Source organism: Neovison vison, chromosome 1, assembly GCF_020171115.1.
Source record: "Neovison vison isolate M4711 chromosome 1, ASM_NN_V1, whole genome shotgun sequence".
NCBI classification, from domain to species: Eukaryota; Metazoa; Chordata; class Mammalia; order Carnivora; family Mustelidae; genus Neogale; species Neogale vison.
Genome location: NC_058091.1, coordinates 126055319 through 126082046, shown reverse-complemented (window position 1 = coordinate 126082046; position 26728 = coordinate 126055319). Strand labels below are relative to the sequence as shown.

General features: G+C 39.4%; 1 protein-coding gene across 1 annotated transcript in view; it reads left to right on the top strand.

The window, feature by feature from the left end:
- Positions 1–26728, top strand: part of MYLK4 (myosin light chain kinase family member 4) — a 72938-nt gene that overhangs the window by 30975 nt on the left and 15235 nt on the right. The window contains exons 2-3 of the mRNA XM_044250232.1: positions 22084–22162; positions 25769–25874. Of these exons, the coding sequence (XP_044106167.1) occupies positions 22084–22162; positions 25769–25874 (185 nt within the window). The remainder of the gene's footprint in view (positions 1–22083; positions 22163–25768; positions 25875–26728) is intronic.

The window sequence follows — 26728 nt, the reverse complement described above, 5'->3', positions numbered from 1 at the left end:
CTCTGTGGCTTCAAAGAATATTTACACTGCTGGGCTATCGTCACCACCATCCATCTCCAGAACTTTCTCATCTTTTAAAACTAAAGCTTTGTACCCATTGAATACTAACTCCCCATTCTCTCCTCCAGCCCCTGGTAAACATCCTTCTGTTTTCCGTTTCTATGAATTTGACTCTCTTAGGTACCTTGTTTATGTGGAATCATACACTATTTGTTTGCAATGGGCTTATTTCACCGTGCATGTTTTCAGAGTCCATCCATATTGTGGCCTGTGTCAGAACTTCCTTCCTTCTAAGGTTCTATGTATATACCACACTTTGTTTATCCATTGACCTGTCAATAGATCCTTGAGTTGTTTCCTCCTTTTGGCTATTATGAATAATGCTGTGAACACGAATATACAGATGGTTCTTTGCTTTTAATTATTTTGGTATAAACCCAGAAATGGAATTGCTGGATCATATGGCAATGTTATGTTTGTTTGTTTATATATGTATGTATTTTTGTTTTTCGCTGCCACATCATTCCACAGTAGCTGCACCATTTTACATTTCCACCAACAGTGCTCAAGGGTTCCAATTTCTCCACATCCTCACCGACACTGTTTTTTTTTTTTTTTTTTTTTTTTTTTGATAGTAGCCATCCTGATGGGTAGCATCTCATGGTGCTTTTGGTTTTTGTTACTTTTCACTAAAAAAGAAATTCATTCTTCCTTCTGGGTTCAAGTGGGAGTGGCCATGACTTACTTGTGTTTTGATGACGAATAAAAAACACAAAGTTCTCAACTGAATGGTAGCTCAGGGCATATTGGCCAGCCTATCCTTGGTCCTAAATATGGAATACGACCTTTAAATGGTACTGGCTGGGAAACTCTGCACCACCTGGCCATCTGTGCTGGTCCTTAATGACCTCCCCAGGGGATTTCTGACAGTTAAGCGTGTCCTGACTCTTGGGGTGGGGAACTCCCCCTCTCTCATGTAATACCAGTGGTGGCTTTGTGTGAACTCTTATGTAAGAGGGAGACTGTTCTTCCAAGCATCAGGGTCATGCTTGGACACCTTCTATTTCAGCAATGGTGACAGTCTAGATGTAGAGATGCACAGAAATGTCTCCTTTGCCAGTAAAGAGAGGATTCAGAGCAAACACCATTTGTGCAGACACTTGAAAATGCTTGTTTGTGGAAGACTAAATCGTAGTGTTTAAGTTGTTTTTCTTGTTCCAAAAACACTTCCACATTTGTCCCCATATCTTAGCCTCCTAGTAATCTTTGGATCTAGTAGAAAGTATGTCTATTTGGCAGAGAAAAATATAGTCTTTGAGATATGAAATGCCTTCCTCAGGGGCATAGAACTAGAACCCAGGATGCTGGGTTCAATTTTGTTGGAGATGATCCCACCTGGGAGTTAACATTTTATGGGCTTCTAGAGCCTGTTTTCTCCAGGACTTTTTATGACTTGAAGCACAGTACCCTGCCGAGCAGTGCAGAACAGCTTGTATCTGGCCCTTTCGCCTTAAAGTCTTAGTGTGAAAGGAGTAGGACTCTGACTCCTTGAAGATAGGCATACCTCACAGGACCTTCTTCACCTCAATACTCCTAACTCTTAGAAATTTGGTTTGGTTAATCTTGCTTTAATTAAATTTAGAAACCACTGCTTATGACTTTCATGATCATTAAAATCAACTTCTCAAAATATGAGTGCTATAGACTATTGAATATTCTAGGTTTTTATTGTTAATACTTTGCTTAGCTCAAGTCAGAGATCGCTTGGAATTTTGTATCACTGATGATATTCTCTGAATAATTGGTGGTTTCCTACTGGGTTTTAAAAGGCCTGAGGTAGACCCCCAGGCCTGGGCAGAGCTCATCAGGCTATTTGCAAACATGCAAGCCTCTGCATAAATGGTCCATCCTCTGGAATTTGCTAACTTGAGATCTATGAGACCTGTGTATCAGAGAGAGCACATGGGTACTTAGGAACATAGCTGGTGAACACCACTGATAGACAAAAGGGAACCAGCTGGGACTTATGGCTTCTCTCCATAGAGGTCATCCATCAGCTCAGGTGGCCCCTGATGAATAAGAGCCCCAGAACATGATGAAGCTGTTGTTACTGGGAGAGTAGTACCAGCGCTTGAGGGGTTTAGATTACGGTGAGTATTAGTGGGAACACGGTGACCGTTTCTTTAAATAAACCACTTAACAGTAGTCTTTCATCTGCTTTAAAACTAAAGCTGAGAAAAAACTTACTTCAAGGGCAGACTCTGATATGTGCTCTAAAACATATTCCCCTGCATAATGTATAACTATTATTTTTATTGTTTATATCAGTGTAGAAGTACCTTTGGAGGGAAGAGCATTAGTGACTGTAGGAAACAAATATTACTGTATCTTGCTCTCGGGAGTGAAATCCTCAGCATCTACTTTAAAATTACAGGCCTTAAAATGTGCCTTATTTTTTTGTTTAACCAAATATACCCAACTTTAAGCATTACTGAAAAACTGTTTTTAATTAGTGGATTCTATTACATGCCGAACGCTGCCTCAGATGCCATTCCAAACCATCCTGACACCTCATAGAACCTCAGATAATGCCGTCCCGTTAAAGCTTATTCATGTACCATTCCACGGGGCTGACACTCCACAGAAGAACTCATGGAAAACAACCAGAAAATTTTCTTCTTGTGCCATACTAAAACACAGTTTGAAAATAAAAAGAGACTCTTCTGCTCATTTTATCTCATCCTTACTGAGCCATTTGCAAGAGAATTTAATGAAAAATTGGAAACTAACTGGTAGTTAAGAATATTTAGTCTATAGCACCATCTGGGAGTGAAAGAAGGGGTTTGCTAACATATCAACACTAACAAAAAATTGTAGCTTGCATTCATCAAGAAAATGTCATGCTAAACTCATCCCTTTTCTCCTGGGATGTGGGAATGCCATGACTTAGATTGATTTCTGCAATTGAAATCTATGTCTACCATGTCTAGTGGGAAATTCAGAGGCATATAAACTGGATAACAGAAGGTTGAAGTTGTAAGTAATTAAAACACAAGACTCAATGTGTATTAATGAATGGATTGATAGGAATCTAGAGCTGTGGTTTTCAGTATGTGCTTTGCTACAGCATGCATGGAAGATGACGGTTGCTATCCTTAGACTTGTATACATGGGTGCGGGCAGGGCTGTGCATAGCGCAGCAGACTGGCCACAGGTCTGTCTCACTGTCCACCCCATCTGTCTCACTCAAGAAAAAAACACCTGGCAGAGCACCTAGGTGGCTCAGTTGGTTAAGTGTCTGCCCTCAGTTCAACTCATGATCTCAGGGTCCTGGGATCAAGTCCCACTTCGGGCTCCTTGCTAAGTGGGGAGCCTACTTCTCTCTCTGCCTGTCACTTCCCCTTCTTGTTTCTCTCTCTCTGTCAAATAATAAATAAAATCTTAAACAACCACACCTAGAGATGAGTTAGTGCAAGTTATAGTATTATGAAAAATCAACATACCACTCTGATTTGGAAAAGAAACAAAAGGCTTACAGATTTCCACACCTTGTGCATTGTTAGTAACAAACTATTTGTGATGCTGTGAGATATCAGTTGTGATATTGCAGTACTATAAAATACTCAGCCCTTTGTCCCTTGATCTCACCCGTTCAACATTTTAAAATCAACCTTAAAAAATACTAAAAGGTGTGCTTTGAATCTCCTAAGGAGCCACATGGCTTGAGAGCTTCTTACACTACCAAAAATGAAAGTGGAGAGCAGGAGGGAGGCATCATTCAACACTGGAACTAGCTTTCAGCGCCGGAAAACCTATAGATGAAGGAAGCTTTAATCCAATATTTAAAAATTTATTTTTAATAAGGTACCTTTGATAACTCTATTTAAAGAGTTGTTTTCCTATAAGTCATGCTCCAAATGGACTTTTCTTAAAAGAAATAATGATAAGAATGTCAATGTGATCAATTACTATCTAGGTAATTATTTTTTTAAAGGTGTTTCTTATTTTAATGGAATATATGTGCAAGTATGAAAGATTTTATTTATTGTCAAATCTTAGCATGTCCTCAACACACACTGATAGTTTGGTGAAAGAATCTCTGGTTCCCCAGACCTGAAAGAGGAGTCTGAATGTGATGACAGAATTCACTTTCCACTAAGACGAACTTTGCAAATTCAAGGGATAGCACCTTAGCAAGCTAAGCCTAGCGTACTTGTTCCTAACCCTTGACTGCACATTAGAGTCACATAGGTTGCCAGAGAAAATATACAAGGTACCAGTTAAAATAAAACTTCAGATAAACAATCAATAATTTTTTTTAGTATAAGAATATTGTATGGAGCATAGTTATGCTAAAAAATGTATTTGTTTTTTATTGAAATTTAAATTTAACTGAGCATCTTATGCGTTCGTTTGCTAAATCTGAGAGCTATAAGCCTTGAGAAAATACCAAAGTGTGGGCTCCACTCCACAATTGTGGATACAATTGGTCTGAATGAAGACTCCAGGATTGGTGTTTTTCAAAGACTCTCCAGGTGATTCTATCATGCAGCTAGGACTAGAGGGTCATTGCCTTGTCATGAATGTTTTGACCTTGAACGTTGTTCCATGACTTTTGAGTGTAAGCTTAACCTCCTTTTCAAGGGATCTCTTGCCTTAGTTTCCCACAACCACCATCAGTGAGCTGTGGATCCACAGGCTTGGTGTAAAGTGAGAACCACTAGGCAGCCTTGACCTCTCTGACATTCCTTAGATAAGGGGGCTTTTATTTTAGGAATTTCTCACTATTCAAATATTTGGGAAATGAAATGTTTCTGTGCAGATACTGGGTTCCTTTTGGTATCTCAAACCATTGCATGAAGCTTAAGCTGATCCAGGCCTCAACATAGTTCACATGTGTGGCTTACCATTGTGGGTTCCCTGAATCCTCATAATGAGCCTGTTACACCTGAACCCCTACACCAAAATACTCCATCTCCTGAGGAGGTACCAGATACTAGGATTAGGCTCTACTGGTTCCTGTTTAAATTTTTTTTAAAGATTTTATTTATATATTTGATAGAAATTACAAGTAGTCAGAGAGGCAGGCAGGGAGACAAGGAGGAAGCAGGCTCCCCACTGAGCAGAGAGCCCGATGTGGGGCTCGATCCCAGGACCCTGAGATCATGACCTGAGCCGAAGGCAGAGGCTTTAACCCACTGAGCCACCCAGGCGCCCCCCCCCCCATTTAAATTTTTGATGGTGTGTGCAAGAGCTGAGTCTAGACCTCAAACCTTGGTTGTCTTTTAGAGGCTGGAGCTGTATCAATAGACCTGAAATCAGTACATAGTTCATTAATAACCATGGGCAGACCTTTCAAAATGTAGTCTTCTTGATTGGAATTCACAGCAATGTTTCTCTGGATTCCCATTTGTTCCGCTTTGTTCATTTGTTGGGTTCCTGTCACCATTCAAGGGCTCAAACATTGGAGCTTGCCATGGCCTTGGATTCTAAGATAGGTGAGCTTATTTTATGAACTATGCACAGTGGGAGGATGGAGGGTTCTAGCGCATGGCCCAGATCTGGTCTTGTCTTGCACTGAGTGGGACCTGACGCTTCACTAGAAGATTAACAAATAGGACACAAGTATCATTGCGCTATTGACAGAAACTGGAATAACAGGAAGGCAAGCCAATGTGGGGTATCAAATTGTTAAGTTTTAGTTTAGATATTCAGAGTTCAAAATTCTTATACCATGTCCAGATATTAAGATCTAGTAATCGCTGGGATTCTGGGAATAAGACAGTTTTAAGATCATTTGTATGGAGTTGAGTGAAAGAATTGGTGAATTCTTCAAGAGGAATAAATCTTAGATCAATTGTTCATAGATGTCAACTATATCGGTAAATGAAAAGACCGGTAGAGTGTTATGATGACCAAAATAAGAAGAAATGTCACACAGCTATCAGTTTCTGATGATGCATGATTAATTAGTACCACTAACAGGATAAGGTCTAAGCAGAAGAAATCAAGGGATCTTTTAAGAGAACAGGAACCACCAGAAATCTGATAGGTACATGGCTTACCAAGAGATGTTAAAGTTTTAAGATATTTTTAAAAGTGTCATATCAGAGTTGCTCATTTAGAAAGAAACCAGATAGTGTTTGCAGGGTGATGTGCTAGGTAGGAAAATACACGGAGGTGTTGAAGCCAGAAGGTGAACCCAGGCCTTCCTATAATATAAAGACTTCAGCATTGAGGGAGCCATGTAAGGAGGAAACCAGAACTTGTAGGTGTGAGTTGGAGTACAAAGTCACAAGCCAAAAGATTAAGTGGACTGGAACATATAGTCCTGGTAGAAACAGAACAACAACCCTGGTGAGAAGCTGAGAGCTCTCAGAATCTCTCAGTGTGTTAGGAGTAGCCGACTTATCCCCGCACTCCCTCAGTCTAATAAGACTAATGGCTTAAATCAAAGCAAATATATTTTTTGATATTGGATAATTCCTTCTGTTTTGTTAGCAGAGGAAATGGAAAGGTGAGCCATGATTTTTTTCCCCACAGCCAAAGTTTATGGCAATGAAACTATATTATGTGGCAACTTTGTGAAGCTGAACTTTGATAAGTAGAGGTCAACTCTTTCATATCCTCTGAAAAGTGATCCATAAAGGCATTGAAGGAGAATGTACCAAAACACAATGCTTCAAGACAAATTTTTTAAAAATGGAACTTTCATCAAAGGATATCAATCATATAAACACAGTTCTATTATTTCTAAGCACAAGGGTACAAAATATATTTATATACTCACTGTCAGCTTTTTCAGGTTCTAGTTTGGAGCTAGTATTCTTTGACTGGAACTTGAGCTTAGAAAGGGAACTTATTTTAACATTATTAGTTATTAAAATGAAACATTATTTAGATATTAGGTTGGGGTTAATTCTGTTAAAAATTCTTATTTTTAAATTTTAATAATGATATTAGGTCATCTAAGGGGAAAGGTTATATATAGTCTGCAGACATTAATTTGGTTAAATCAGTATTGATGGGGCAATATTTAATAAAAATATGGATGATTGTGAAATGTATGTGAATGGTATGCTGTTTCATTAAAATATATATCCACATTATATAATATACTAGCCCTACTTATTTAATCATTTAAAAAAAAAGATTTTAGGATTTTGAGTTGAGGAATTTTTGCAGCTGGAGTCTCCATTTTATAGAATATGGATTTTCATAGGAGTTGTAATTCTCATCTGGTTAACTCTCTTTAAAATTCTAAAGAAAAACTGCATTTGACTTGACATTTATTGTAACAACTTTCAGTAGAGAAAATTTTGTGGCGATTCTAATTATAAGAATTCATAAAATGTACTTAACACGATTATAACATCTACCTAGAACTTACTTATTTTTAAATAACACTACTTCTCTATTAGATGGGAAAAGTTGGTGCCAATAGAGTAATTCTGTGGGAGTGAACAGAAAACGAACAACAACAAAGTAATAGTATGTGAAGAAGGTCAGAGTTGACCGATATTGCTAGTAAGTTATATATGTGTGTGTGTGTGTAAATGTATTCCACCAGTAATGAGGTCAGTTTGAAAAATATATTGCTTATAGCTGAATTAAATCAAAATGAAACATTTTACAACAATTGTTAAATGCCAAATTGAACTGATCTCATTAAATGTGAAATTCAAGTATATTTAGACTATTGCCTAAATTTTAATGCATGAACATAATGAGATACGACCAGAATAGTTGGAAATAGTTACTTCTATTTTTTTTTCCTTTTAGCAGTTTCTCATTTCACAGTTTAGATTTATTTTCTGGAATTTGATGAGATAGCTTGGTGCATGAGTATGAAGTATGTAGACCCTTTCAGTCAATGGAGGAGGAGCACACACATGTATTGGTCTATGCTGTCTTATACAAGTATTTTGCTCATAATAGTTACTTAAGACTATAGCTTTGAGGGTAAGTCAGTGTTCACAAAGAAGAGAAAGTTCATTAAGCACGTTGAGAGAGGTACAGCTGCATGGAGTAAACACAGATGGAGTACGCTTTTATGAAGGCTCCTAACTGAAAACAGACTTTAATCCTGCTCCTGGAGTACCCACAATTGAACTTTCCCATCAGTGATTGTGCATTTCTGCTGCAGAGACCAGCTGTCACCTCATCATAGGCATGTATTTATGTCTTGCTCTCTGGGTGTAGTCTAGCAGAATCCCCAGGAGGGTAGAAGTGCAAGTCTGCAATTGTTTTTTGCTTCCTATGGAAATACATGGCCTGCATGATAGTACGTTCCTCTCACCTCACAGAGAGTTCCAAGTGGGGCTCCTCACAAGCCAAGGAAAATAAGCCAGCCACTCCCCATTCTCAGGGGATGTCTAGCCTAAGGCTAAAGATTCTCTTCAGATAGTTACTGCAGGTGCTAATAGCGTTTTCTTAATCCTATCCATCATTATGTCTTATTTGAGAAGGATTTGTTTATCCTCCAAACAAAAATAGACACTTTAAAGCTTACTTGACCTGTGTACTTCCTACAATAGTAACCCAGTACCAAAATATATTTTAATGCTTATGCTTATGCCTATACCTAACACAATCCATAGCCCCCTACTTTTTTAAACATCATAAAAAACTGATATATAATAACAAATGAAAGGCCAAGAACTATGTGTACATTCAAAAACTGTATTGTGGTGGGTGGATTTTTAATGAGAAGAAATAAAGGTCGAGACTGTATGCCACAATGTCCTATTATGTTTTTAAGGATGAAGGTGCTGTGGGAAAAATTACCTGTAGTATCAACAGCCTTCCTCTCAGCAGGAACACATTAAACATTGTTAAAATCTATACTTAGGTGAAATTGGATAGAAGCTGATTTCTCATCTCCAGTTGAGCTGATTGGGCTACGTTCTGTCAGTCTTTTAAAAGAGAAATCTAGTTTATTTAGGAAAAACAGAGGAATTGCCATTCAGGACAAGCAAACTAAGGCAAACCACTTGCCTATGAAAAACAAAGGAGGAAAGTGTCCATTTATAAAGAAAAGGAAGAATTTGAAGGTGTTGTTTTGAACAAAAGTTCATTGGAGAAAGAGAAGTTTGAAGTGGTGCGAGCTTCTCATTGGTTGCAGGCATTGGAAGTGGTGGTGGCCTTTCATTCGCTATAGGTTGGGCAGGGGAGAGGAATTCTTCCTTTTTCTTGCTGAATTTTGGAAGCTGTGACAGGTGCCATGAGCATGAGAATTACCCACTTCATGGCCTCCTGGCTCCAATTTTGTATTAAGTTTCCTAACACATTTTCACATTTCCCCCATTTGAAAGAGATCTTTCTTCAAAAAGATTGCTGATCAAGAATTGGATCATTTATTCCTCAGTACCAGGAAGGACCTTTTCTGTGTGTACTGGGATACTAAGGAAAGCACTACATAAATCGATCATGAAAAGTATTTGCTCTCAGTAGTGATGGAGGTAAATAAAGTGAAGGTTGGGAAAAATAGAATGGTGGGGGTTGACAATATTGTTTATGGCTTGGAAGTCCCAGACGAGCTATTTGGTTTCTTCACAGGTAAAAATAAGAATGTCGCAGGGACTGATACAGGGGATAAGGGGGCCTTGGCCCTTACCGTTTTATTATAGGCTTAATGTCTTGAAGGGCCTCTTTATTTACAGATATTGATTAATTATGGGGAGAGGTTTTGGGGGATCTATTTGTATCTTAATAAGAGATGCACTGTATATTCTGACAATATCAGTTGAGGATTTACCCAGAAGGGTGGTAGCTGATCCAACAGGGACAAATGATTAGCATCCTTGGAATCAGCTCTAGGGGCGATCAGAGACACAGCAAATAAAAGATGTTGAGTGTCCTGAGATTTACCTAGTGGGTTATTTTGGTTGCTGCTGTGAAATTCTAGAATCATTTCCCTCTTTCAGGAGAAAGAACTTCCAGCATGATATTTTCCTAGGAAATCTTGACCCAATAAACCAACAGGGGTGGAGGAACTAAGGAGAAAAGGATGGGTATCTCCTAGAGCACCTAAGCAGAAGCAGATCATTAGACATAGCAACCTGTTACGGTTTATTAGAGACTTTCACTCTTTGAACTATTTAGGACGCTGAGGCAGGGGCTGTTTAATGGTAGTGGGTTTGAACACTGGAGTGTAGCTCCGGTGCCAATCAGGAGAGAGAGAGACTCATTTCCAGTCTGGAGCGTGATTTCTCCAAGCACATTCCAAGTACAGAGAACAAAGGAGGAGAGTGTCCTTTCATGGAGGAGAGGAGGAAGTTGGAAGAGGTTGTTTAGAACAAAATTTCTTTGGCGCAGAAATGAGAGTTCGTAGTGGTTGTGGCTTCTCACTGGCTGTAGGTGTTGGAAGTGAAGGGTCCGCTCACTGGCTGCAGTTTAGGGCAGTTACCAGGGTTGATAGGAAATCTTCCTTCTTCCTGTGGAACTAAGCAAACTACAATCAGTGGCATGTGTGTGACCATCCCAGCATGGCTTCCCCCTTCCAGTTTTGAGTTAGATTTCCTTAACTCATTTCACAATGCTCTTTAAGATCTCTCTAGATTCAAATGGATTTTATGATTTAGTAAGTTTTTGAATTCCTTGTCTTGTTTTGAACTCTTAGAATATTGTGGATTTGGGGGAGTACATTGTGCGGTTGAGAATACAAAAGAATACAAAAGTTATGTATCTGACCCACTGGACTGTGAAGCAAACTCCTTCCCTTTAATTTCTCTCTAAAACCTCATTTAAATTTGTGATGTTAAATCTAAGGTGATTTTTTTCAGACTCCTTCCTGTTCTGCCATGAACCAACATGAAAAATAAATAGCTGATTTCCACAACATCAAAAAGGTTACCTTTTGCTTTGTTTTGCCTTTGTCTATTGAAGTAGCAATCTCTTGGCTTTGAGAATAAGGACATTGTTCTTCTCAGAATCAGCAAATGAAGCTCCCTGTTTAAGTACGGAGGCAGGCTCTCTGCCATAGCTGCCTAAGACCATGAATTTGGAAAGGAACCTGAGCGGCATGTTTTACAAACTCAACCCCACCTCACCGGTCACTACCTCTGAACAGCGCTTGAGAAGACACAGCAGGAGAATTCTGAAGAACTCAGAGACTACTCCCATCTCCTGGTAGCAAGGAGCAAATCAGAAACTTGGCTGATAAAATCTGGAGGAGAACTCCTTTGGTGTTGACAGGGCTTAAAGTGGTTGAAGCAAAGCCCTCACCTGCTGAGAAATGGAGACCTAAATAAATAGCACAAACCAAACAAGCATGATTTTTTTTCAAGGATCTGCCATAAAGACACTTTTACTTAGGCCTTACTTCGATAAATCATCCCCATAAATAGATGCCAAGAGGCAAGATCCATAGAAAAGCACCGAGCAGCAGATTCTTGCCAGCGTGGGAAGCTTCTGAGCGTGCTCTGTAACTGTGCCAAGATTTATTCTTGATTCTGTGGCATCACAGAACTTGAGCGCTAAAGGGATGTTGGAGTAATGGATATGATGTCTGACTTAATCACCATTAGAAATATGGTCAATGGCTTTGGCAGGAAAATGCAGAGCCCTTTATTTAGCATCTATTTTAATGTTGAGTTAGGTGCTCTCCAAAGAAGTGTAATCGGACACTTCAGAAGAGATAGGTACTGCTCGTCTCCTTCATAATTGTAACAAAGTATAATAATATCTAACCTCTTCTCATTTTATTACCCAAAGTATCCTTTAAGCAGCTCTTGGGGCACCTGGCTGGTTCAGACAGTGGAGTGTACGACTCTGTACGACTCTTGATCTCGAGGTTGTGAGTCTCAGCCCCAAATTGGGTGTAGGGATGACTTAAAAATAATAAAATCTTCTAAAAAATATATTCATTAAGTGTTTCTCTATGTTAGTGTATTATTGAATGTTAAAAAAAGTTATGGTTGATATAGGTATATGAATAATAGATCTTAAATATATGCATTAAGCAAATGAATGTTTACAGGACATGTTCTGATTTTTATGAGGTCTAAGACATTTGCTGGGAAGGTGGTCAAATGATACATTAGTTCAAAAACCCATACTCAGGGTGGACTCTCAGATGTGAATTGGTAACACAAGCCTTTAAGTTCTTGCAAAGGTCTGAGAAGACTATGAGCTTTCTCCTAGAGGTTCAGGCCAACAAATTTCTCTACATGAAAGAGGGAACTTCTGGGTGCCACAGGAGACTAAGGACAAGACAGTCAAGCCTGAAACCGGATATAATAAAGGGTGTGCTACAGCACCCCTTCTGAAAACTTTACACAGCCGGTTGAGATGCTCAGTAAATACTGCCCCGCATCAGCCCTGACCCCTATTTTCTATTCAGTCTGTGTTTATCTGTCGAATGCTGCGTGAGATGCTAGAAATACCAAGATATGCAGGCGGAGTCAGGTGTGAAAACAAATAATGCCAACACAGTATGATAAATACGTGATGGATCATCAATAAATGTGGAAGAAAGAGTGACTTCTCTTCTGGCAGAAGGATGTGGAACCAGAGTGTTTAAGGAAGAATTCACAAAGGGAAACTTCTTGAGGTAGGGTCTTGAATAATGAGTAAGAGTTTCTACACTTTCTGGAAGTATAGTCCCTGGAGCACTTACAACAGAACCATTTCCAAATCTTGTGAAAAATGTTCTTGCGCTGCAGCCCAGACCTACTGATTAGGAATCTTTGGGGCAGGAGATAAACTTTGGACCACTATCCCAGGGTCTAAGGTGGGCAAAGGTATTGCTGATAGAAACTCTCCTACCTCTTCTTTACTCCTCTGCACTGCTTTCTCCTTGAGTGTCAAGGCACACTTTCCAATTCCTCTGAATAATTAACTTCTAGGAACAGCACAGATAATAGTAAAAACTTTTATTCCAATATTAAAAGTTATACAGCCATAAGCCTACTCTTGGGGCCAGGTGCACTCATACTATATTCATGTTTGCTGATGCAGAACTGAATTTCATAGCTGGGAGTCTGCAGTCACTCATCTTTCAGAATAGACTGCACTGGATGGTCTCCATGCACATAGACGTCCCAGCCATGCCAGATACTGACCTTCAAGGTTTCGGATCTTAGGAGGGTCCTGAGGGTGTTTAGGTCACGGGTTGTTTGGGAGGGCTCAGGACATCCTCGGGAATGGAAGTACTTCCCTATTTTTATAACTGGTAGAGTACCAGAGTACCAGCTGAATATTCTCCTGTATGTACATAATAAAACAAAAGAATGAGATACGAACACGAAGAGTTCACTAAGGTGTTCAGAATGTTCTCCATAAATTGAGCCTTTAAGTCTACCTTAGGAGTGAAAGCACAGACAGTTAGATGGTATCAGACGTTATGTACTATCTGTGTATTTTAAAATTTTTGTTTCATCAGAACTGGGCTGAATAAAATTTCTTTTTCTCCTTTTAAGGGGTTGATAATCACCTTTATAGCAACCAAGTTATAGCACTTGTGTTAACAATCCTAACTGTATTCTTTGCATTTTTGAACTTGATAAGAATATATTACTGATTTTCTCTAGAGTTTACCATTGGCACAGTTTCCTTGTACCTTAGGTCAGGTTGTTGTAACAAAATACCATAGACTGGGTGGGTTACACAGCAATTTCTTTCTCACAGTTCTAGAGGCTGGAAGACTGAGGTCAGGGTGCCAAGGGTGGTCTGATTCTGATGAGAATCCTTTTCCTGTCTTGCAGACAGTTGCATTATCTTTGTATCCTCCCACGGTAGAGAGATAGAGGAAGGACCAGGTTTCCTTCTTATAAAAACACTAATTTCACCAGAGAGTCTACCCTCATGACATCATCTATACCTAATTACCACTTAAAGGTCCCACCTTCTTATATTGGAAGTTTAATTGGGAGTTTGGGCTTCAATATATGAATTTTGGCAGGACAGAAACATTCAGCCCATAGCAGAACCTTTACCCCTTAGTGTTTCTTTTCTATGAGACCTGAGTTTGGCAGAGACCCTAGAAATTAGGTACATCAGGTCTCACTCACACACCCTTCTGAGTCCTTCCTAGGACTCCTTGGGTCAGTGTCAAAATTCTGGGCATTCTTCAAAGCTCACTGATATTCCACACAGTTCTGGACTTCTACTGGCCATTGCCCTCAAGGGCAGCCAATATCCAGACCAGTGGAGCATTTGTTAGCTCCTTCCTGCTTTCTCCACAGTCCTCCCTCTGAGCTTAACCAAATGTGATGATGGCTTTTTACGGACAGAAGACAGATTCAAATAAATACAAGCAGCCATGACAAATATCTTGTGAAATATTTCTTAGCACCAAGTCATTATGGATGTTATCTGGATCAATGTTTTCAACATTGTAATGTGCATGGGAATCACCAGGGGCATAGTTAAAAGGCAGATTCTGATTGGATAAGTGAAGGGAGGGGCTGAGAGGCTCTACTTTCAGCAAGGTCCCAGGTCACTGTGGTTCCCAGACCTACTTTGAGTAGAAGGGACTAGACAATGAAAGGTTTGGGGATAGTCATGACTGATTGTTTCTATCTACTGAGTTTGGATTATATATTCCAAAAACTTTATAACTTTTTAAGAGCTTTAAGAAACTTTTTAAGAGCTTTGCAACTTCTCATTATTTTTTCAGAGATAGCTTTTTAAAGCTACTTTGTAGTGTTCTTGCAAAATTTGTTGTGCAGGGCAAGATATGGAAAGACAAACCATAAGGAGGTTAGATATTTTGCTCGGTAAATCTAAGTTCAAATCTCAGAACCTCCTTAACAACCCGTGGGACCACACATCACCTCACCTGAGGAAACACTGAGCTCCCCAGGAACCTCTGCCAGCAGACGCTACTTCCACGAGCCAGCCTGTGGTGAGAGGCTGGACCAAAATGCTGATTGCTTACTCAGAGCAGGAGACAGGAGATGGAGTGATAAAAGTGAACCTAAAATAAAAATTAAAAAGCACACTGAGAACACTATGTGAAATGAATGCTTGTAAAACTGTCTGCGGCAGGAAGAAATAGAGGAGTTTTATTAGGTGATGAAAAAACACTGTATACTTCATGTGAAAACATTCCAAGGTTGGGTCTTGTGTAGTATAAAAGAAGAATCTTACTAAGTAAGACTCAGTTTAATCAGAGGAACATCAAAGAGCTATAATCCCATTTATACCTGCATTTGAAATTGGTTGTTCTCTCCTCTCTCTCTGTCTCTCTCTCTCTCTCACACACACAAAACACACCACATTGCAATTCCTTAATAATCTCAATGCCTTGTTTTTGAAGTGCTCAGGTGCTTGTTTTTCTGGTGGCAGAATCCCAAGAGGGCAGAGCAAGCCACCATTTATGGTTTTCAGATACACTTTTGTGTAAAGGGCTATAAATAATTCTACACCGCGTGAAGTGGTGTTTCTCCACTTAACCGGAGTCAGGCTGCCTTCTGCTCACCTCCGTTTTGGTAGAGGAGTTAAATCACTTTCAATTAATTGAGCTTTGACCAGGAAGCAAGGCAGAGGATTTCAGGTGTGGTTAGAAATGCTGTTTTTTTTTTTTTTTTTTATTGGCTTGCCCTCCTTGGATGCCCCTGAGATCACTTTTGAAGAGGTTTTGTGGTCTCTGGGCCAGTCTACCTGAGGCTCATTTCCATACATGTGTCCCTGGGTGGCCAGCAAGGAAGAGGCAGTGGTTTGCTGGATAATCCATCCTAGAGAGGATCAAATACCCTTGCTGGTGGTTGAGAGGAACTCGGGATTTGGAGAAATACCACGTCTCCAATGTTATTACTATCATTCAAAACTATGGTACAGCAGCCTGGATGGTAAGAAGGATTCAGGGAAGAAACCCCACCTTGACAAAACAACCCAGAGTGAGGGGAGCTGAGAACACAGAGACAGTGGCTCCCAACCCTTGCAGTACCTGGGAATTGGGGTGTGTATGTGTGGTTGTGGGGCGCAGGGTGGGGTGGATGTTAGAAAAAACAGTAGTGTGCAGCCGCACCCCCTCTTTAGGGGTGGAACCCATGCATTAAATATTGTCAAACGCCTGCCCCCCAACCCTAGTTTTGACCTTGTTAGAACAAAGGAGGGTTTGGGCCTGGAAGGTGGGGTATAGCGTGTGTGGCCAACCGAAGTCACGTGGGTAGTTGGGGAAAAAGAAGCAGTTAGAGTCAGAGGGCTCAGCATTTTCTGGTGGGGAGGGCAGGAGAAGTGATGATGAGAAGGATATAAAATAATATGAGTTCATTTATAAGATGTTTTGGGTAAGCTTATCCCTTGGGCATAAGATGAGGGAAAAACACAATCTATGTGATCAAAGTACCTGACGTGACTAAATATTTAGGTGACGATTCTTAACTTGTTCTAACTGCTTCTTCTAAAGTCGGCAAAGGCAGGCTGGTTAGAAGAATGGAGCCGAGCCTATGGTTTTAATGGCTTGTACCTCTCATCCACAGCCTGGCCTGGCCCTTGGGATGGTGGGGCAGATATTAGGGGTCTGCCACCCCTAACCCGTCAGTCTTCACACATCGCATCAGGACTGAACATATGGTCTGCATGGTCTTGGCCATAACAAGGGCTTATTGGAATAAGAAAACCTGAAAGTGTATTTAAATTAAGAAAAGTCTGTAGTCAATGAGGAATAACCCGATACAGTGCATTTGACCAGTGCTGTTCCCTACTCAGTCTTTCCTGCTCGAGGAGACAGTTAAATGTGGTAGTACACTCTTTTTTTTTTTTTTTTAAATCATTCTGTTCAATACATCTTAAAGTTGAATAAAAGTAAAATTACCACGTATCTTCACTTGACAGATGGTCTAATTAGACTCTCCTGAACCAGCCTTTAATTTCGGGTCTTTTGCTTTCTGAATGAAGCGCTGCCCATGTAACAGTGAATGCATCAAAAGGCTTTAATTTTCCTGCAGGGTTATTTTCTCAGGTGACTGATTATCCTTGATGTTCTTCTCAGCAGCAGGGGAGGGTCTGCTTACTGAGTTTTGAGGCCAGGGTGAACACTTTTCCTTCCTGGATTTGGTCAGTTCAATCCTGTCCTGCCTTATTCTATGCCAGTCCCCATGGACCATGAAACCGGTTATGCTTTGTGAACATTCCTTTCATCAGCCCGGAGACTTTAGGGAGTCTTCTCACTTAGGGCAAGAATTTGAGTGTGCCCTGAAGATGAAAAGAAATAGATTTACTTTACAAAGAATTTCTAAAATTATCTTTTTTACTCAAGCAAGGAAACGTAGTTTTGATATTCTGAAAATTCCTCTTTTTGTATTTCTTTTATTTTATTGTATTTCTTTTATTTGTATTCCATTTTTTTTCTCTTCCTCACGATGAGCCCAAAGTTTAACAGTCATTATACATTGTTATCATTTTGTTTTTGTATTTCTAGGTATTAGGTTAAAATTACCAAGAGGCGTTCATCTTGGCGTCTCCACAGCAGTGATAATGACAAGCCCTCAGCTCGGGCTGTGCAGTTAGTATAGTCATGTTCCATTGTGATGGTAAGAAAACAGTTTTCTGTAGCAATCATAATCCCCAAATGCAGGGCCAAGGATATAACTTACCATCAGTTAAAGGATATGAGCATCAGTGACAGGGATACATTTCGGATGGTGCTGGGAGAGTGGGGCTTTTCAGGGACACAGCCTGATTAAAGAATATTGTCAGTTATCATATGGATTCACTCGTATGTGGAACATAAGGAATAGAGCAGAGGACCACAGGGGAAGGGAAGGTAAACTGAATGGGAAGAAATCAGAGAGGGAGATAAACCATGAGAGACTCTGGACTCTGGGAACCAAACTGAAGGTCACAGAAGGGAGTGGGGCGGAGGGATGCGGTGACCAGGTGATGGGTATTAAGGAGGGCGCGTGTGGTGATGAGTATTGGGTGTTATATGCAACTAATGAATCATTGAACACTACATCAAAAACGAATCTTGTATTTTATGCTGGCTAGTTGCACATAAAAAAGTAAAAATAAATAATAAATAAATAAATACTCTACAAAAAAAAAAAAAGGACATTGTCAGAATGAGGATATCCATCCTGCAGACACTTCTTTCCTTTACTCTGCACGGGTTCACCAAGCATATTCAGCATGTGGTGCTGGAGAAACAAATGTGAAGACAAGGGTCCATATCCCAGGTGGAGGACAGGCATGTCAAGTGGCCATAGAATACCCAGATGATGATCACTGCTTTGAGGGCGTCCAGAGGAGGCAGTAGCTGTTTGCCTTTCTGTTCTTTAAAAGTTTAAATCCACTTTAAGATGGATTTCTAAGGTTGGTTTGTATTGAATGGAAAGGAGAGGGATGAGGCAAAGTCGTTCAACAGAACTAATTTTCCTTTTGGTTGTTCTACCACGTTGAGGAGAAACAGAGTTGTCGTGTAGTACTGGGACAGGCTTGTGGTCTGCGGTAAGAGTGAACTCCACACCGGGTAGGTGGACACATGCTTCCGGATGGATGTTGTCTTCCTGCGTAGTTCTTGTTTCCATGGCAGTCAGTGAAACTGCCTGGAGACCAGAGTATAAGGTGCATACAATTGGTCTAAATGTCAAAATAGTCATTAAGCAATGAATCTTGACCTCTTACGAGCAATTTGCAAGAAATGAGCTCATTGTTCAAATTATGTACTTGCCCTTGAACCTGCTGATTAGAATAATTCTTCTGTAAAGCACATATTTCAGAAAATCATAATGTAAGGAATGGTGTTATTTGGAAGAAGTCCTCAAATTATTTTGATTTTGCACTGCTATCAGTAAAATGCATTTAAGTAAATCCCAACTTTTATTCAGAAATATGCACATTGATAAACAATACGTGTATATTTATTTTTATAAATAAATTTAGCATATGACAGAAACTTATAAATTATATACCTGTCCAATTTTATTCATACATGTTTTAAAACATATATAAAATGTAAATTTTAAAAGAATAGAAAACAAATAGAAATGAGTTCTAACATGTCCTTTATACAACCTGAAAACTACTTTGGAAACATACTCCCCACTCAGGACTCCAGTCAAGAAAACTGTACAGAGTGGAGAGAACAGAACTTGTTTTAAATACCTGGGCATTTGGGTCTCCTTTCTTCTGTATGTCATTCTAAATGCATCAATGGATTATTATAAAAGCAATGAATAATTGGCCACAAAAGGAATCCATATGCAAATATAGAAGTATTTATTAAGTGAAGGAATAATGAGTGAATTTGAGTGCACTGAAGCGCTCACACTCATCTCAGTCATCAGTGTGGTTTTAGCAAAGGAACTTAGTTTCTGACGTGACTTTTATTTATTAACAGAAGATGACAGTAATCCTTACAGGAACATCATGCTTAACATGGTAAAATGGGTAGAAAATATGTTCATCTTTGGGCAAGGTATATCTAAAGACTTGTGCTTCCTATTTTATCATCTTCTTCAGATAACATGAAAACCCTCTTCATACTGAAGTTGCTGTTCAGAAGCAGGAAAGGAGAAATACAGCTTCTGTTTTTTGCAAACTCAGTTCAAATTTCCTCTAGATGTCAGTGTTACATAGAGAAATAAAAATACAATGACCTGTGGCAATGAATAAAGACCTCCTTACATTATTTAAGTGGTAAAACATATGTGATATATAATTGACAAAGAAAAAAACCAGCCTCTTTTGGAAGCTGGTTTCTTATATTCTTCAGAATCGACAGCTTCTCCTGTTGGTCAGCTCCAATTGCTCTACCGTAAGAATGTTCGCAAAACTCCTAAAACGTTGCCACTAGTACCTGGATGACCTTAAAGGCAAAGGCTCATCAATTTGGCACTTCATGGAGTCTTACCTCCAAATTCTCCATTTTACCTATTTTGATGAACTGAAATTGATTGATACATACCCATTTTCTTTATCAAGTCCACCTATGTTCACCTTATCCAGAATAAATACAGAAGCACAAAGCCTACCCACCACGAATTTTCATTTCAAAAAAGAAACACTGAAAAACAAAATTGTACAGTATCTTAAAAACAATTTGTTAGACTCTCTTATTTGGCTAATTTGACTTGTTCTCAAAGTTGGACTTGAATTCTCTCTCTCTTGCCTTTCTTCTATGTTAATGCTAATTGTTTGGTAAATATTTATTTCTTCACTCTACTAACTTGTTTCCATTTTATACCCTTCTCTCTCTCTCTTTTTTTAGATTCTTATTTATTTATTTGACAGAGTGAGAGAGAGATCACAAGTAGGCAGAGCAGCAAGCAGGCAGAAAGAGGGGGAAGCAGGCAAAGACTTTTGTCTAAGCTCCCTGCTGAGCTTAGAGTCCTATGTGGGCCTCTATCTCAGGACCCAGAGATCATGACCTGAGCAGAAGGCAGTGGCTCAACCCACTGAGCCACCCAGGTGCCCATATACCCTTCTCTCTTAATCTTCCTTCTTATCTCCTGTGATGCTGGCTGTGTGATAGATACTCAGTAAATACTAACAACACACCTTCCCTGTAATCTATTTTTTTTCTGAGTGACAGTACAGTGTAATAGTTAAGAGCACAAAATGAAGAAGAGAGCTGACTAATAATCCTGGCTCAACCATTTCTGAACTGCATAATCCTTGGAATTTACCTGATTTCATTATAAAATGTGGCTAATAATATCTATCCCAAAGGGTTCACCTTTGGGTTCACCATTGGGTTGCTATGAGGATCAACTGACATGCTTAGAAATGTGCCCGGTATGTAGATAGTGCTTAGTGTATATTAGCCACATCAACACTGACATCATCACCACCATCACCCTCTTCCTCATCTTCATCACCACCACCAGCATCATCATTATCACCACCATCATCGCTGTATCGTAGTCACTGGGCTAAGTGCCAGAGATTCAAAGATGAACAAGTCTTCCTGCCCATTTAAGCAAGGCCTACGTGCTAGTGGGAAATTAATGGCAAAAATGTTTAAAAGTGTTGTCGGTGATGCTGGGGTGGGTGGATATGCTGCACACAGAGGGAAGAGCAGCTGGCTTTGCCTGAAGAACTTGAAGAACATTTGTCCTGCACTTTCAGTTAGAAGAGGAAGTCACAAACTCTGAGGATATAATCTCTAATTTGGTTTTCCACAGATTTACTAAACCTACCACCTTTGTGTTTCAATGTCTCTATCTGAAAAATGGAAATGCTCTGAAGCTATGAGACTGCCCCTTGGATTATTAAAAGTACATCAGCAGTCTGTCTTGATGCCCCTGAGCTGCACTTACAAGGAGTTTCATGCTTGCAAGTCACCCTAAGGCAGATTTTACTCTCTCTTCAAAGAAAAGAAACTGATTCTTTGGACATCCACACAATTTAATTAATTTATAGTGCACAACTTTGGAATTTATGATAACTTGGGTGGATTGGGCTAATGTTTATATTTTATGTGGTATTTAAGAAAAGTCGGCTAAGCCAATTCAGAGAAGCCAGAACTATGAGAAGGATGTTTATCTGCCTAGGAAAAGGGTCATCTGTTCTAAGCCATGTGAAAGCTCATTTACAGTGGCTTACTTTAGTCTCCTTCTTCTTGGTTTACAAAATCTTAGTCACATAGATCCTCTCATTTTTATCTGATTTATATGTGAACCATATCAAGACAATATAACCAGAGGTCAGAGGTGACGATACATTATCAATATCCTTTAATCCATTCATGAAGATGGGCCTTCTTTTACAAACAATGCCAGAGTTTAACAGAATTTCTTTTAGAGCAATGAGTTCATTTGTTTTCAAATATTGTAGTCTCTACAGTTTCATCAATTCAGACTGTCCCTAACTTACTATTAATTCTATTATTTTTTGTTTTTGTTTTTGTTTTTGTTTTTTTGACTCATGCAGTACAGTGGTTTTCAATCTGGGATGATTTTACCCCCAGGGGACACTTAGCAATTTCTGGAGACATTTTGGATATTAGAACTGGGACGGAAGTTACCATTGTTTTCTGGTGGGTAGAAGACAGAGATGCTACAAAATGTTCTATAATGCTCATGACATTTTCCACAACAAAGAATTACCCACACCATGTGTCAGTAGTGCTGAGGTTGAGAAACACTGATGTAATTAATAAGTGACTTCATTTATTCAATTGTGTATTCACAGGCTAAGGAGAAGTCATGGTCACAGCTTGGCCTGAAGGAAACAGCCCCTGTCAAAGACAAAAGGACATCAGCCCTCACAGGTAACATCTTTAGAAGACTAGAGATTTATGCATAAAAAAAGCTTTGGTATAAAAGTCCTGTTGTCATTGTTCTTATTCAGAAGGAATTACGTGTTCATAAAGCCCTGTGTTGGGAGAAGCGCTGTTTGAATAACTTTATTTGATTGGCTTTGGGTCCTACTAGTTGCAAACTAAAAACTCTTTGGGAACCCAAATGTCGGTCAATGGGTCACATCTACTTTGCTTTTCCAAAGCATATATCTTCTGATAAAGAGAAACCTGAATAGAAATGCCATTATGTGAAGCCAAAATTATACTGATCACATGCATCCTCCATTAAAATATTCTGTGGCTTTTAGAGAGATCTTCCCAGAAGAACCAGCCCTCCTCTGAGAAAGAAAAGGTTAATGAACTCAACGAGAAAAACTCTGAGAAGACCAATGCCCCTTTAGTTCAGAGAAGTTTTGCCACATTTCATACCGAAAGACCACAAGACAAGGTAGAAGATTTTGCTCTAAGAAGTTCCATAGAGCCAGGAGAAAATAAAGACACAAGAGACATTTCAAGCACACAGAGACTGAGCAGACAAGAAAACAGTAGTGCTGGAAATGATAAGCAAGCCATTGTGGATAAAAATGAACGTCCAGTGTTCAAAGGAGAGAAAAATGGGCTTCATTCTAAGGAAGATACTAGTGGAAAAGAAGTTGAGATGAAAGGAGGATCAGCAATTGCAAATGAAACAGTGTTGGACAAGTGTTCAGATAAAAAGCAGTGTGTTGGTAAAACTAACAGTGATCAATTCTGGGAAAGGTAGGCTTTAAACCATTGCTCGCCTATAGCTGATGTCTTTGGTAGACTTATGTGCCGTTGCAATTTAAGGCCATACCAAAAGGAGAACTGAAGTGAGTTTTTAAAGCAACGGTTTAGAAACTAGTTTCCCAGCTGGTGTGGGTTTCTCTTGGCCCTGTTTCTTGCCATTACTTTTTCTTCTTGCCTGTGATATTTTCAGGCATTTTTACTGTTTTCTTCTATTAACTGATAGATATTTATTTTAATATTTTATTTATTATTTGACAGACAGAGATCACAAGTAAGCAGAGAGGCAGGCAGAGAGAGAGCGGGAAGAAGGCTCCCTGCTCAGCAGAGAGCCCGATGCGGGGCTCGATCCCAGGATCCTGGGATCATGACCTGAGCCGAAGGTAGAGGCTTTAACCCACTGAGTCACCCAGGCGCCCCGAATCAATATTTTTTAAAAGATTAAGACGTTCTTATTTTTAGCAATATAGAGAACAACCTTCCTAAGATCAAGAATTGAATAATGAGATCAGATTTATCCATAAGTTAAGAAACTAATTATTAACTTATGCCTGATAAATTGGCTATTTTCCGAGGTTATTGTAAGGATTGAGTAAGAAGTAGATTATAGAAGGACTCTTCCTCAACTGCAAAGTTTCACATATAAGTTCAGGTAATTATGTAGCCAATCACAATCAATTACTCTATATTGTGATGGGTCACAGAATGTATCTGGAACAGAGTATCCAAATACCTGTGTGTTTTTTAGGGAATTAAGATATAATTTTTATTTCACTTATAAATAATGTATTTGAAAGCTAATCATGGAGAAGCCTAATTTTTAAAGAATAAAACGTAAAAACCAGTATTTATTAAGAAAGTCCATCACTGCGAGGATGTGCTTAGTAAGGTAAGGAGCTGTTAAAAAACTGAAATTAGTTCAATTCTTTCATCGATGAAGGTTTACTCTCCCTGCTGTTTATATTCAGAGAGATGATTACTTCCTTTAGTATACTTAATTTAGTCATCTGTCTCTTCTATAAGAAAAGGAAGTGAAAAAAATGAAGATCAAATTATCTAGGTATCATAAAATGACTCCTTTGGTAAAGATTCTGTGGAATAACTTGGGGTCATAATGAGGTCATCAAGGGAGTCCCTGGGATCCAAGTCATCTACACCTGTTCTTGGGCTCCTTCGTTTGACGGGGAAACATACTGCTCCATTTTATCCCAAATGCCGAACCAGCCCACTCTATGATGAAGCTTCACCAAACCACCATGTTCAGCAAGCTTTAGCACTAAGACCTTTGACTGGCTGAAAGTTACCTCCTTGAAACATTGAGAGCTGCAGCTGGATTTTATTTTCCAGGTGTATCAGCGATGTAAAAGCCATTTCCTCATCCCGAATCCTGGAAAACTCAGCACTAGTGCCCCCTTTCCAGAACGCTGAGGAAGCAGAACCCACTGGCAGCAGCAAGCGGAGGGTGATGGAGGAGGGCTTCACTAAAGAGGACAACAAAAAGTGCAGAATAGATATAGCGAGCCCAGGTGAAGGACACGCGTTTAGGACACAGGAAACTGGACAAGCCCAGGGGGGCTTACAAGGCAAAGCTCTGGAGTCCACTGGAACTAAGATCTCCAGACAGCAAGATCTGGTGGCTCTACTGGGTAGGAAATGGCTTTTGTTTCAGTCTTTTAGAGCTTCTTAACCTTTTCCAGCAAACATTTCCAACTGAATTCCACCTAGCCTAACAGCCTGAAGGAGGCACAATGCCAACTGATGCCATTGGTGTATGTAAAAATATCACCCTCCCCCCCCTTTTTTTGTCTGAAGAGATGAATGCCACCAAGAGAATTCTTGCATGACTTCTTTCGTTTTCAGCATATTTATGGTGTAAGAGATGAATGGCTAAATCAAATCAAATTCCCGGAGACTTCTAGTATCTGAATTTTTAAAAATATTAGCACTTGGCAGAGTTCCTAGCACAAGATAAGTGCTCCAGAATTACACGTTGAATACATTTAAAGTTCTGAAACCAAAGTTATTATCAACTCACCTCCCCTTGTATCCTTGTACGCATGTAAGAAGCTGAATGCAATAGATGCTTAAATATGGAATAAATGGGGAAATGAATAGGCTCACGGAAAGCAAACCATGGAAAAATTAAAATAACGCTGGAAGAATATTACTGAGTTTGTGCTTTAGAACTGATCATGTCGTGGACTAGAGTTAGAACACTTAGACTTGAGGGTGGGAAGCAGGAGAAATTTGAGAGCTGTAGCATATGTACTTAGCCAGTTTTATTGGTGGTTTTATTTCCAGACAGGAAAATTTCATCTTTGTGCCTTAAAAGTGTCTTAAATAAAGTCTAAAATATTTTGGAAAGTAATATAGAATAATAGCCAACATTTCAATGACATGAAGAATCTCTTCATCTTTCTTTCTTTGTTTTAATTAAAATAATGGACCTTATCAGTGTTTTTTTTTTTAATGGATCAAACAATTTCTTATCTTTGAACTTACATGGTTTCGGGCTTAGGAGACTTATCCGTATGGACTGTACTGGGGTTAGAGCTTTTCAACTATTGTGGCATTTCTAAAAGTTGTTCTGAAGATGGTACAAACCATCGTTTTGTGGTCCTGACATTCTTTCTGAAAGATGTCAGGTGTCACTTATACGTATTACAGACCATAATATGCAATAAAAACATACATTCCCTGGATCACTAGCCACAAAATAGATGTCCCATTTTATTTTATTCTCGGGCCCAGTTTTGGTGCCAGAAAGAGGTCTGTTTAACAAATGGCCCTTCTCTTCCTCTCACCATCTAGATGATGTCCCGGCTCCTCCCGCCCCGTTTAATCACCGTATCGTGACAGCCAAACAAGCAGCCATCAACAGTTTTTATACTGTGAGCAGAACGGAAATTTTAGGAGGGTAAGTAATGCTCAATTTTAACACACTTTCAACAAAGGAAGAGAGTTTTCAAAGAGGCAGATCCTGAGGATTGCGTAAATGTTTGCCAGCCTTGACCCGAGAACCAGAAACATCATAAAGAAGCATTTTAAGAGATTGCAAGCATTTCTGAAAATCGTCACTGATGTCAGAAAGGTTGATGTGGTGACAGTGACTGAAGTCCGCATTTATTATCTGCTCTACTTCCCATGTTGTAATGTCTGAAAGTGGGAGAAGCCCTAGTGAGTCACCAGGAGGCTTAGAAGCCGTCCAAAACTTGAAAATGGAGATACAAAATGTAGAAATGGGTAAACACTGTGTACTTATTGTGGCATGTGTTAAATTTTTTTTTTACCATTATTGTTGGTTTTCCATCTATGTCGTTACTGTATTAATTGTTATTATGTGTTTTGAATGATTGCTTCAGTCACCGAAGAATTTTTTTAAAGGATGTCTAAATGTACACTCTCCCCTTGAAGGAGGAAAAGTACAGTCCATCAGACCAAATTTATTACTGGGGGATATTCCTTCCTCTTCTACAATAGTCACAATCCTCCTTTGATATCTTGTAATTTAATGTCTAAATTGTAAAGTTTGCTACTGTCAGCGTATCTATGTGAAATAGCAAAAGGAAGCAGAATGTTTATACTGCTATACACAAAAGTTACTTACCAACACATGGAAAATATGCATAGAAACTACAGGGCATGTTTCTGCATTTGGTCATTGTGGGGGGGTCATCCCTACTGTAAAGTCCCTTCTTCCTCTTCCTGCTCCATATTTCGTTTGTCCTCCACCATGGGGAACCACCCAAATGCTTCACTCCTCAGCCTGCT